At 36.9% G+C, this 12,079-nt stretch overlaps 1 protein-coding gene across 1 annotated transcript in view; it reads right to left on the bottom strand.

The window, feature by feature from the left end:
- Positions 1-4,455: 4,455 nt before the first annotated feature.
- The window catches only part of SGCB (sarcoglycan beta), an 18,002-nt gene continuing 10,378 nt past the window's right edge, over positions 4,456-12,079 (bottom strand). Inside the window, exons 4-6 of the mRNA XM_004382907.2 lie at positions 9,031-9,222; positions 8,570-8,701; positions 4,456-4,910 (exon numbers count right to left, since the gene is read on the bottom strand). Coding sequence (XP_004382964.1) covers positions 4,707-4,910; positions 8,570-8,701; positions 9,031-9,222 — 528 coding nt within the window. The 3' untranslated portion in view covers positions 4,456-4,706. The remainder of the gene's footprint in view (positions 4,911-8,569; positions 8,702-9,030; positions 9,223-12,079) is intronic.

Here is a 12,079-nt window from a genome sequence, read left to right as displayed (position 1 = left end):
TCCTAGATGATTCCAAAGCATCATTTTTCCATAATATTGTTTTCCTCATTTTGTTCCCTAATTGAAAAACCTCAAAGGATTCCTTATTGCCTATAGTCAAAATCCCTCAAGTTGGCATTCAAGGCCTTGTGTTATCCAGTAACATTATTTGATAAGCTTGTGTGGAGCAACTGCAAGGCACTGCCTCGTGTAAAGAAACTACACATATTTATCTCATGCTAGAATTAACTTTTAGTTCATTCCCAATTCCAAGCTCAATGCCTCTTCCTTTAGTCCAAATCCAACGTGTTTTGCAGTCCATCTCAAATCCTATGACCTCAGGACCTTTTTACCTGCATTAGTGTGTTTTGTCTTTGTTTCCAGAAATCTTTCAGTATATTAGTTGAATGAATGCTTGTTAGTAACATTCAGTTTGACAGAATATACTATCGTGCATTGCTATTGTTTTGCTTTGTATCTGTTTTGAATTCCCAATAAGACTATAAGCTCTCGGAGGTAAGGGCCATGTTTTCCATGTTTTATATTTTTAATGGTCTATGGTCTGTCACCGGGTGTTTGTTTTAATGAAATGGGAGTAAATGAAATGTTACCATTTAACGTGTTAACTTTTGTCTCATACAACGTCAGTTCTCCCATAACTTGAAAGGCATCTGAACTCAGGTACACGTGGATATGAACTGCAAAAGTGCCCTGCAACATGGAGGAGTGTTTTATTTTTATAGTATGCCTCTCATGCAATACTAGAAACTGAATTAATCTGCACAGTCAGAAAGGTATGTTTCCATATTCAAAGCTGCAATCATTATATATACACAATTGTACACCAAGCTAACGTAACATCAACAACAAAAGAATAGTCACCATTCATAGGCACATTACTTTGCAGTATTGAAGAGAAAGGTGTGGTTGAAAAATGCTTTTTCTTAAGGGGACACAAATTAAAATTTTTCATTGACCTGGTTCTTTTTTAAGTTGAAGAGATTTATACACTAGGTAAGAATAATCTTATGTCTTAAAGCAAAAGGCGTTAATGTGTAAAAAAATTATATATACTATATACAAACATACATATGAGGTATGAAATCACTGACAAACTCCAGAAAAAGTTCCTCAGGAAATTGGAAACAATTGGGTAAAATGTAAATCATTGAATATACATATTCAGGCTGAAATATGAGGAAGAAGTTAGAAATATTGTGTGCGTGTATATGTCAGAGTGAAAGAGAGAGGGAGAAGGCAGTAAACAACACACACACCAAGAAAGCAGAAAGGAAATGAGTCCAGTCTTATGCAAAACAAAACAAAAAAGGAGTTGACAGAACAATTAAGAAAAAAAGCAAAAGAGGCTATTTTTGGTGATGACTAAAGATGCAGAAAGAACACAATAGTAACACTGTTTCAAAGGCATACCTTAAGATCCATAGGTAGTTTTCAAAGGTCTATTTCTGGCTCAAGCCAGGTGGGGATTTTAGACCTGAGCCTTCGAGGCTCCACCCATCCTCCCACTGAGCCCATCCTGTGGCAACCCCTCACCCTTTCATCCCCAGGCTTGGCACTTGCCAAGGTCACAGTGTGCACATTCCCCAGGGACACAGCAGAGAGGCCTTCTGCAATGCACAGAGTGGGACTATCCAGCCTAGGAGTGTTCAACCTTCTGACTTTTCTAGGCTTCCAGAAAGGTTCTATAAGCGCTGACGATATCCCATTCTCAAGTCATATTTAAATTCATCAGTTTTGCACGGTTAAGTAGAATCCTGTTACACCATTAAAAAAATTAACAAAAAACAATTGGCAGACTCTTTATTTTAAACAGAGGTCATTAATAGTTGTTACAAATTGAATTAACCGAAACTCAAGTGAGCAATCTGAAACAGATTTACAGGTTTATTTTTGTACAGCATAATTTGTAATCTTTTCCCCTCTCAACACTTTTTAAAAAAGATTACTAAAATTATCAGCATTTCAGTGGTCATTCTCACCCTCTTAAAAAACACTAGGTAGAACGTCTACTTGTCATCATCAAAACTGTCACATAAACTTTGTTTTTCAATAATGCAAAAAGAATACAAAGATGTTTAAATATTGCAGACCATGTACAGGGAGCTCCCACATGTTGTTTTGCATTTTTCCTATCTGCTCATTAGACAGTCTAAAAATATCTTGCATTTCTTTCATTTGTCTCTCTTGTCATTGCAATCCATCTCTAAAATACTGCAACTATTTCAACAAGCATGTGTCTGCTCCCTCCTGGGAACCTGTCTTCATCATACACCTACCCTAAGTCAGCTGCTTGTCCTTTCAATAGTCACTGAAGAGACGAACATCCAGCAGGAAGAGCCAAAGTTAGGGGTTCAGTTTGGAGAAAAGCACCATCTGGTGACAAGAATGAGTAACTGAAGCTTTGTTGATCAAAATAGGTCACAGGTAAAATGGACGGTTTGTTCTTGTTCTGCTTTCCAGTGTATTTTCCAGGACTACATTGCAGTGAAAAAGCTAGCACTGCCTGTTAGGTGTTCTAAAATGATATCACCTGTCACCTTAATAATCAACTCTATAAAAGCATCAAAATATCCTCTCGTGTCAAAAGTACTTAATGGAAAAGTATCAAAAACCCAAGTACGTGCCAAAGAGGAGTAAAAACAGACTATTTTATGAATTACATTCAATAAATAATACCTTGTAATATAGTGTTCTGTGGTTTTTGCAAAAATATTTATTTAAAGAAACTTTCAAAACAAATCTACACAGCACAGACAAGTAATGAATGTACAATTTAAAAAGATACTGAACATCTAAATGAAAATTCCAAGGGGCTGGTTCTGAATATCATTCAGATACTTAATGATAGTGAATATATTCAAATGGGTTCTCAATATCATTACAACTAATAACACTCAGAGGTCACAAATCTCACTCTTTTTTTTTCATTTAAAAACTACACTCTTAGTATGAGGTGGGAAAACAATCCTTACTTAAGTATAATTTAATGACTCTTCATAATCTCTAAGGTATTTGGTTTTTCTATCAGAGAGAACTGTAACAGTATTGAATTCCAATAGTTTTTTGTATTGATTTTTCTTATCTACACAGTTCAAAGTGACCATGACAGAATATTGCTGTACATGAATGCAGGATGGGGCCTATGATTTATTTCTACTGCCATTTCACAGCAAACTACTTTAGGGTCCCCGTGTCTGAGGATGTGTGTGTGTTAATAATAAATACCAGAGTTTCTCTCAAATCAAATATAAAAGACATTAAAACTCCACTGGGTGGAGGGTTGTAAATAAGTACAATGGGATGGTGATATTAGGAGCAGAGATAAATTTCCATACTTAAAAATTACTTGTTTTATCTCCTGCAATAGCACCTTTTAGTCCAGTGCTTCCCTACTTTTTCAAGGCGTGGTTAATATTTGTATGGCACAATGGACTAAATACACCAGGCCACTCCTGGCCAGCAGGATGTGCCCAGCACCTGTGGTCTCCCCACTTCCCCTTGTGGTACCCCAAGGGCTGAGGGTATAAATAGCATACCCATTACCCATTCAGGTACTCCAGTGTGCCAAGACCTATCAGCTAGGAAATTGGGGTAACCCACAACTAGGCCAATTTGACCTCTGTATAGTATAATATTTTGGAATTGGCTTAAGACAGTTTAAAATCTGACAGTGATAGGTCATTCTGTGCCTGCCATGAGATTTATTTCTTTTAACTTGAGTAAGCACACTTGTTTTATTCTTATCTACTTAGGTAAGTCTGAATTAGTTTTTGTTCATCTTTCTAGAGTTTTAAATAATTAAAAATTCAGTGCAGATAGTGTAAAGAACAAGGTATCTGGAATCAGATACGCTAGGTTTGAATCACACCTGGATTCCAATTCCAACTCTGCCACTTACTATGGGACCTTAGGCAAGTTTCTTAACATCTCTGATCCTCAGTTTCCTAATGGGTAAAACTGGGATAATAATACAGAGTTGTGGTGAGAATTAGAGATATTAAACACGCACTGCCTAGGACAATGCCTAGGATGCAAGGACAGCTATCATTATTATTTAAAAGTTAAAGCTGAGGTTGTGTTTTAATGTCTACCACGTTGTGAACACTTAATAGTTATCATTATTTCAAGTAAACAATCTATTATATTTTCTTCCTAGTGCAAAGCTAAGGAACCAACTTCTTACTACCTCACATATGTAAAGTTATGTAACGACTTTACATGTGTGTACGAGAATATGGTTCAAAGTTAATGCACTAAAAATCTGTTTTCCTCTTAGAAGTCAAAAGACAGCATGTAACACTTATTGACAGTGTACCTTTTAAACATCTTAAGTGAGTCCATATCCATTAGAGCTACCAAGAGCTTAGTTACAGTGAGTCTAAACAGTTGCTCAGCCCTGTAATCTTTAGGCAAAGAGTAGTGGAATTTTAAAAACACCTCTTTAAATGATTTTCCTTTTTTTTTTTTTTTTTAACTCATTTCTCATAATTATTTTAGAGAACTAATTTAAAGATCAATGCAGCTTAATAAAATGTATTAGAATTTAGGCTCTCAGAATATTTTAAATATGGAGATAACATAATAGTGTTCTGCAGATAAAATAATTACAATGAGTTATCACAAACTCTGAAAGAACAATGACTTGCATGCATACTCTTAAAAAAAAACTGAGTCAAGATATGAACATATTGATGACCTCCAGGGTTCTAATGAGTGTTTCCACAGGGATTGTCTGAGATTTGGCAGCCCATGTTCTGGCTTGTAACTTGTACTTTGAAGAGAGTCCCGTCAGCACACATACAGAGCTTGTAGCGCACCCAGTCACCATTACTGAACTGGTCTCCAGTGAAGGAGCTGGGCAGGCGAGTTGTGCTGACCATCACAGTTCCATTTAGGATGATGCTGTTTTCCTGTTAGGAGAATAATACTATGATTTATTTACCTCCATGAGTAGGGACAGAACAAAGGTTAATAAATAAAACTTGCTGGAAAATTAATAAGAAAATAATGCAGTAAGAGAGTAAAGTCATGACCAAAAAAAAAAAAAAAAACCCAACATCAAGATTCAACTAGTGACCTCCTAGCTTATTTAGGCCATAATGTATGTCAAAAAACTTGCAACACAATTTATTTCTCAATTATTAGTTAAAATGACTCAAAATTCCTAAGTGTATAACTCATTTCAATAAAGTCTCAGATCATTTTCATTTGTTAACTCCTAAGCACATCAATACACAAAATTACTAATTAACAAGTTCCTGATGATTATAAAAAAAAGTTTTCCTCCTAGAAAGAATTAATTTTAATTTTCAATGATTTTGCCCTACCATAAATGAAAAGACTCCAAACCATATAATTTTGAAGACCAGGCACCCAAAGGAAACTGCCTAGAGGTTCTCTTCTTCAAGCCTATAGCTCCAGGAACATTCTTGTAGTGTAGGTCCATAAAACTCTTTCTTTTCAGAGACCCCTAAACCTCTCTCTGGTCCAATCCACAACTGATCATGGAAATGGCACAGGACCAGGCAGTGTCTTATTTGGTTGTGCATGGGGTCACCATGAGTCGGGGGCTGACGTGACAGCAGATAGCAACAACAAAACCTCTTTCTCCCTCCTTTCCTCTCTTTCTTTCTACCTTACATTCATTCAACAAATAATTATTAAGTGCCTACTGTGTTAGGCACTATTCTAGTTGCTGGGACACAGCAGTAAACAAAACAGGTAAAGTCCATGTTCTCATCAAGTTGTCATCTTAATGGGGTTAACCTGTTGACGTCAAGTCGATTCCAACTCATAGCGACCCTACAGGACAGAGCAGAACTGCTCCATAGGGTTTCCAAGGAGCAGCTGGTGGATTGGAACTGCCAACCTTTTTGGTTAGCAGCCGAATTCTTAACTACTGTGCCCCCAGGGCTCCCTTAATGGGATGGGGGCAGAAAATAAACAAGTGAATGAGACATACAGGACATCAGATGGGATAAATGCTGTAAGGAAACATAGAGCAGGGTAAGTAGAGACAGTGTGACCAGATGAGGGTTCTATTTTACATAGGGTAGTCAGGGAAGGCCTTCTGGTAATGTAATACTCAAAGAGAAACCCGGATGAAGTGAGGGAGTAAGCCATGTAGGTAATTGGGAAGAGCACTCCACGCAGACAAAATAAGACATGCAAAGGCCCCAAGGTGAAGATGTGCTTGGAGTTCTAGGAACAGCTGAGAGGCCAGTACAGCTGAAGCAGAGTTAGTGACGGGGACCACTGGTAGGAGATGCGTCAAAGAAATAACCAGGGGCCAGAGTGCTATGACCAGGGAAAGGGCTTTGGACTTTGTTTCAAATTCATTGGGAAACCATTTGAAGGGCTTTAAATAGAGAAGTGACATGAACTTTTAAAAAGAATCACTTTGGCAGATGTGAGGAGAAACGGTTACAGGGGTGAAACAATGGAAGCAGGGAGACCAGTTGGGAGGCTGTTCCAACAGTCCAGGCAGGAAATGACGGTGGTTTACACCATGGCGGCGGCGGTGGAGGTGTAGAAGCAGCCAGGCTCTACATCATCTGAAGGCAGAGACAGAAGGCTTTGTGATGGACTGGTAGGGTATTACTCTAACAAGATGGGAAGACTGAAAGAAATGCAGGTGGGCAGGAGGTGGTGAATATTAAGAGTCTGATTTTAGACTTGTTATATTTGAGATGTCTATTAGATATTCAAGGGGAGAAGGTTGGTAGGCAGTTGGAAATGTGAGGCTTTGCTCAGATGAGAGGTCAGAGCAGGAGTTACAAATTTGGAAGTCATGAGCTTATAGATGGCATTTAAAGCAAAGAGAGAAAGCTGGTTATAAAGTAATAAAAACAGCTGATTGATTATATAGTGGTAGCATCTGGAATAAACCTAATTCTTGGGAGACTGATGTTCAAATTTTGTTCATATGTTGCCATCTTGTGATTACTTAATCTTACTCTCTTCAAAATGTATCTTAAAGCAGTTCATCTTTTAAAAGCAGTTTAATTAATATAATTCTTCTAATAATTAGCTTATATACTTTAAAATTAACCACTGATATTAACTGAATTATAAAACAAATTATTTTTTCAATACTGAAAATTCAACTACGGAGAAACTGTTAAGCGTGCATGTGTGTTTTAAAGTATTCTAATATTTGTTATATTAACAAGGTAGGAAGGGGCAAGAATTATTAGTCCAAAAATTTCAGGTAGAAAAAAAAAGTTTAGGTAACTTGCTAATGGTCTCTGCACAAATCACTCACATCTCTTGCTTCTTTGACTTCCTGGTGCTGAGGACAAGAGCCCACTGTGGCCATTCTTCAACATTACTCTCTCAGAGGAATGGCTTCTTAACGCAATACATGCAAAATTTATCCCGCACTGCTACTGAGTTTCTATAAGAATCATACTTCATGTTCATCTTTCTCATTGAGAGATGGGAATTTATACTTTAGGGGAAAAGCTGTTCATGAAAATGAAGGAATTACTTAATTTTTAAAGCTTATTTTTCTAAAAATCATGAAATTAAGTTTTTCAAAAAGGAAAAGGACTATTTATAAGCCCTTATTAAGTTCATTTTTGTCATTTAATGCTTGGTAAGACAAATTTAGTTAGCTTTAGTTAATAGCACATAGTGTTGTTGTTAGTTGCTGTCATGTCAATTCCAACTCATGGCGATCCCACGTGTTATTACAGAGTAGAACTGCTCCATAGCGTTTCCTTGGCTGTAATCTTAATGGAAGCAGATCACCAGACCTTTTCTTCCGCATTACAACTGGGTGAGTTTGATTCACCAATCTTTAAATTAGCAGCTGAGTGCAAACCCTTTGTACCACAGGTGCCCAAAATGTATTTTGAATAATTATGCTTTGATCAGAATTGTAAACAGATAAAAAGTATTTGAGATTTGTGGCTCCTTTATATGAAATATGATACTCATTAAGGTTCAAATATAATCCCTGAAGCACAAAAAAATGTTCACTTCTTAACAGCCAAAATAAAGGCAAAACCTTTTTCCTTTACAATTAATAACAGAAGTATAAATAAAAGTACATGTTATACATTTGCTAATTATTTTTTTTCATAACACTGGATATGAAATCCAAGAAGGAATATGAAAAATCTTCAATAAAAAGAAAAAAAACCTTCAGGGCATAGATACTTAACTTTGATCTTTCAGAATTCTGTTCTAGATGGATTCTTTTCCCTTTTAAAATTATACATGTGATCATTACAGGAAAAAATGAGAAAATACTGGCAAGCAGAAATAAAAATAAAATTAAAATAATCTGTTATCCTACTAGCCATAGCTAACTAGTGTTAACATCTGGCATACTCTTCAATGTTTTTATAAACATACATGTTTTGAAAATAAAAATGAGATATTTCACAAATTATTTCATAACTTTCTTTCACTTAATCTATTATGAGCTTCTTTCTATGTCAAAAAATATGCAACTATCATTTTAATAATAGCATACTATTGCACTGTGTAGATTTATATATCTATGATTTATTATTATTATTAATACACATATTAAATTCTCTTAAACTATATATATACTCACAGCCTTTAATTCCATATTACCACCCATATGAAATTCAATGGTTTTGCCCATAATGAATACTCCTTCATTTCCACGCACAATAGCACGTCCATCAACTTTTATATTTAAATCACTAGTAGCATTGCTGGTAATCTGAAATATTAAAAAAAAAGTGCTGAGTTTCAAAATTAATATGAGAATTATTATCAGAGATGGAGAAATAAGAGTTTCAACTATGAGATATGGAAGGCAAGTGTTTCTTATTTATATTTTATAGCTGTGGAAATAGAGACAAAGAGAAACAGCTTGATGATAATCACAGAATCTAGTTAAGGACAGATACGGAACTAATCCTTTCCACTATTCTGGAATATGTTCTTTCACATCACTCTAACAATAAAATTTCCCTCGCAATGTACAACTTTGGACAATAACTCTCTAACATTAATATTCCAAGAAAAGGCAAAGAAAATAAATCATACCCTTTCAGTAGATGCTTTTTGAACATTCAAACTTTTTACTCCACTCGGCAGTTGAAACTCATGAGTTTCATAGTCTGTGCTGAATAAAATATTTTGAGTCCTTGGGTCGAAAAACTGCATACCAATGTCACTAGTAATGGAGGTTTTGTTCTTTTCTACACTGAGCTTCGTTGTCCCTTGCTGAAAAACAATCTGCAGGAAAAGATTTTATCGTGAATATATTTTCAAAGAATACTGCAACCAAAATTTATGAAGAACATTATACAAATACTCTATAACAATAGACCAGCTTCAAATACTTTTAAACCACTGGTCACCTCTCCACTTCCTAGGGAGAAGAGTTTTTTTAAAATTTTTTTTCCCATACTAAAATTTATACATACCTTGTTATGTGACCCTAATTGCTCTCCCCATACTGTGACAGCACACTCCTCCTTTCCACCCCGAATCCCCATGACCATTCAACCAACTCGTAACCTTCTCTGCCTTCCCATCTCACTTCGAGACAGAAGCTGCCCATTTAGTCTCCTGTATCTACTTGAGCTAACAGGCACACTCCTCACAAGTATCACTTTATGTCCCACAGTCCATTTCCAATCCCTGTCCGAAGAGTAAGCCTCGGAAATTGTTTTAGTTCTGGGCTGATAAAGAATCCAGGGACCATACTTTCCGGGGTTCCTCCAGTCTCAGTCAGACCATTAAGTCTGGTTTTCTACCAGAATTTGAGTTCTGCAACCCACCTTTCTCCTGCTCCATCAGGGATGCTCTGTTGTGTTCCCTGTCAGGGTGGTCATTGGTGGTAGTCAAGCACCATCTAGCTCTTCTGGTCTCAGGCTAATGAAGTCTCTGGTTTATGTGGCCCTTTCTGTCTCCTGGGCTAATACTTTCCTTGTGTCTTTGGTGTTCTTCATTCTCCTTTCCTCCAGGTGGTTGGGACCAATTGATGCATCTTAGATGGCTGCTTGCAAGCTTTTAAGACCTCAGATACCACTCACCCAAGTAGGATGCAGAACATTTTCTTAATAAGCTTTGTTACGCCAGTTGACCTAGATGTCCCCTGAAAGCATGGTCCCCAGACCCTACCGCTGCTACTCTGTCCAAGTGTTTGACTGTATTGAGGAAACTTCTTAGCTTTGGTTTAGTCCAGTTGTGCTGACTTCCCTGTAGTGTGTCCTGTGCTTCCCCTCACCTAATTCTTATCTACTATCTACTTAGTAAATAACCCTCAGCTTCCCTCCCCACCCTCCTAACCATCAAAGAATCTTTTCTTCTGTGTTTAAACCTTTTCTTGAGTTCTTATAATAGTTGTCTTATACAATATTTTTCCTTCTCTGACTGACTAAATGCCCTCCAGATTCCTCTATGTTATAAGACGTTTCATGGCTTCATTGTTGTTCTTTATCATTGTGCATATTCCATTGTGTGGATACACCATAATTTGTTTATCCATTCGTCCGCTGATGGGCACCTAGGTTGTTTCCATATTTTTGCTATTGTGAACAGTGCTGCAGTGAACATGGGTGTGCATATATCTACTCATGTGAAGGCTCTTATTTCACTAGGATATATTCCAAGGAGCGGGATAGCTGGATCGTATGGTATTTCTATTTCTAGCTTTTTAAGGAAGCACCAAATCGATTTCAAAAGTGGTTGTACCATTTTACATTTCCACCAACAGTGTATAAGTGTTTCAGTCTCTCCACAACCTCTCCAGCATTTAATATTTTGTGTTTTTTTGATTAATGTTAGCCTCGTTGGGGTGAGATGATATCTCACTGTAGTTTTGATCTGCATTTCTTTAATGGCTAATGATCCTGAGCATTTCTTCATGTGTCTGTTAGCTACCTGAATATCTTCTTGGCAAAGTGCCTGTTCATATCCTTTGCCCATTTTTTAATTGGGTTATTTGTCTTTTTGTTGTTGAGGTTTTGCAGTATCTTGCAGATTTTAGAGTTTAGACGCTGATCAGGTTGGTTGTAGCCAAAAGTTTTTTCCCAGTCTGTAGGTTGTCTTTTTACTCTTTTGGTCAAGTCTTTTGATGAGCGTAAGCGTTTGATCTTTAGGAGCTCCCAGTTATCTAGTCTCTTTTCTGGTGCTTGTGCATTGTTACTTATGGTTCGTACTGTGTTTATGCCATGTATTAGGGCTTCTAGAACTGTCCCTATTTTTTTCTTCCGTGATCTTTATCGTTTTTGATTTTATATTTAAGTCTTTGATCCATTTTGAGTTAGTTTTTGTGCCTGGTGTGAGGTATGGGTCTTGTTTCAGTTTTCTGCAGATGGATACCCAGTTATGCCAGCACCATTTGTTAAAGAGACTTTTCCCCAATTATCAGACTTTGGGCTTGTCAAATATCAGCTGCTCATAGGTGGATAAATTTATGTCTGGATTCTCAATTCTGCTCCATTGCTGGTAGTGTGAGGCCTCCCACTTTGCTCTTCTTCTTGAGTAATGCTTTACTTATTCGGGGCCTCTTCCCTTTCCACATGAAGCTGGTGATTTGTTTCTCCATCTCATTAAAAAATGCCGTTGGAATTTGGATCGGGATTGCACTGTCTCTGTAGATCGCTTTGGGTAGAACTGACATTTTCACAATGTTGAGTCTTCCTATCAATGAGCAAGGTATGTTTTTCCACTTACACAGGTCTCTTTTGGTTTCTTGCAGTTGTGTCTTCTAGTTTTCATTGTATAGGTCTTTTATGTCTTTGGTTAGACTTATCCCTAAATATTTGATCTTCTTGGGGGCTATTGTAAATGGCATTGATTTGGTGATTTCCTCTTGGAAGTCCTCTTTGTTGGTGTAGAGGAATCCAACTGATTTTTGTTATGTTTATCTTGTATCCTGATACTTTGCTGAAATCTTCTCTTAGTTCCAGTAGTTTTCTTGTGGATTCTTTGGGGTTTTCAGTGTATAAGATCATATCATCTGCAAATAGAGATATTTTTACTTCTTCCCTACCAATTTGGATGCCCTTTATTTCTTTTTCTAGCCTAATTGCTCTGGCTAGGACCTCCAGCACAATGCTGAATAAGAGTGTTGATAAAGGGC

The sequence above is a fragment of the Trichechus manatus genome, unplaced genomic scaffold (genome assembly GCF_000243295.1).
Source record: "Trichechus manatus latirostris isolate Lorelei unplaced genomic scaffold, TriManLat1.0 scaffold00101, whole genome shotgun sequence".
NCBI lineage: Eukaryota > Metazoa > Chordata > Mammalia > Sirenia > Trichechidae > Trichechus > Trichechus manatus.
The sequence above is the reverse complement of the archived record's forward strand: the minus strand, read 5'-3'. Positions and strand labels throughout refer to the sequence as shown.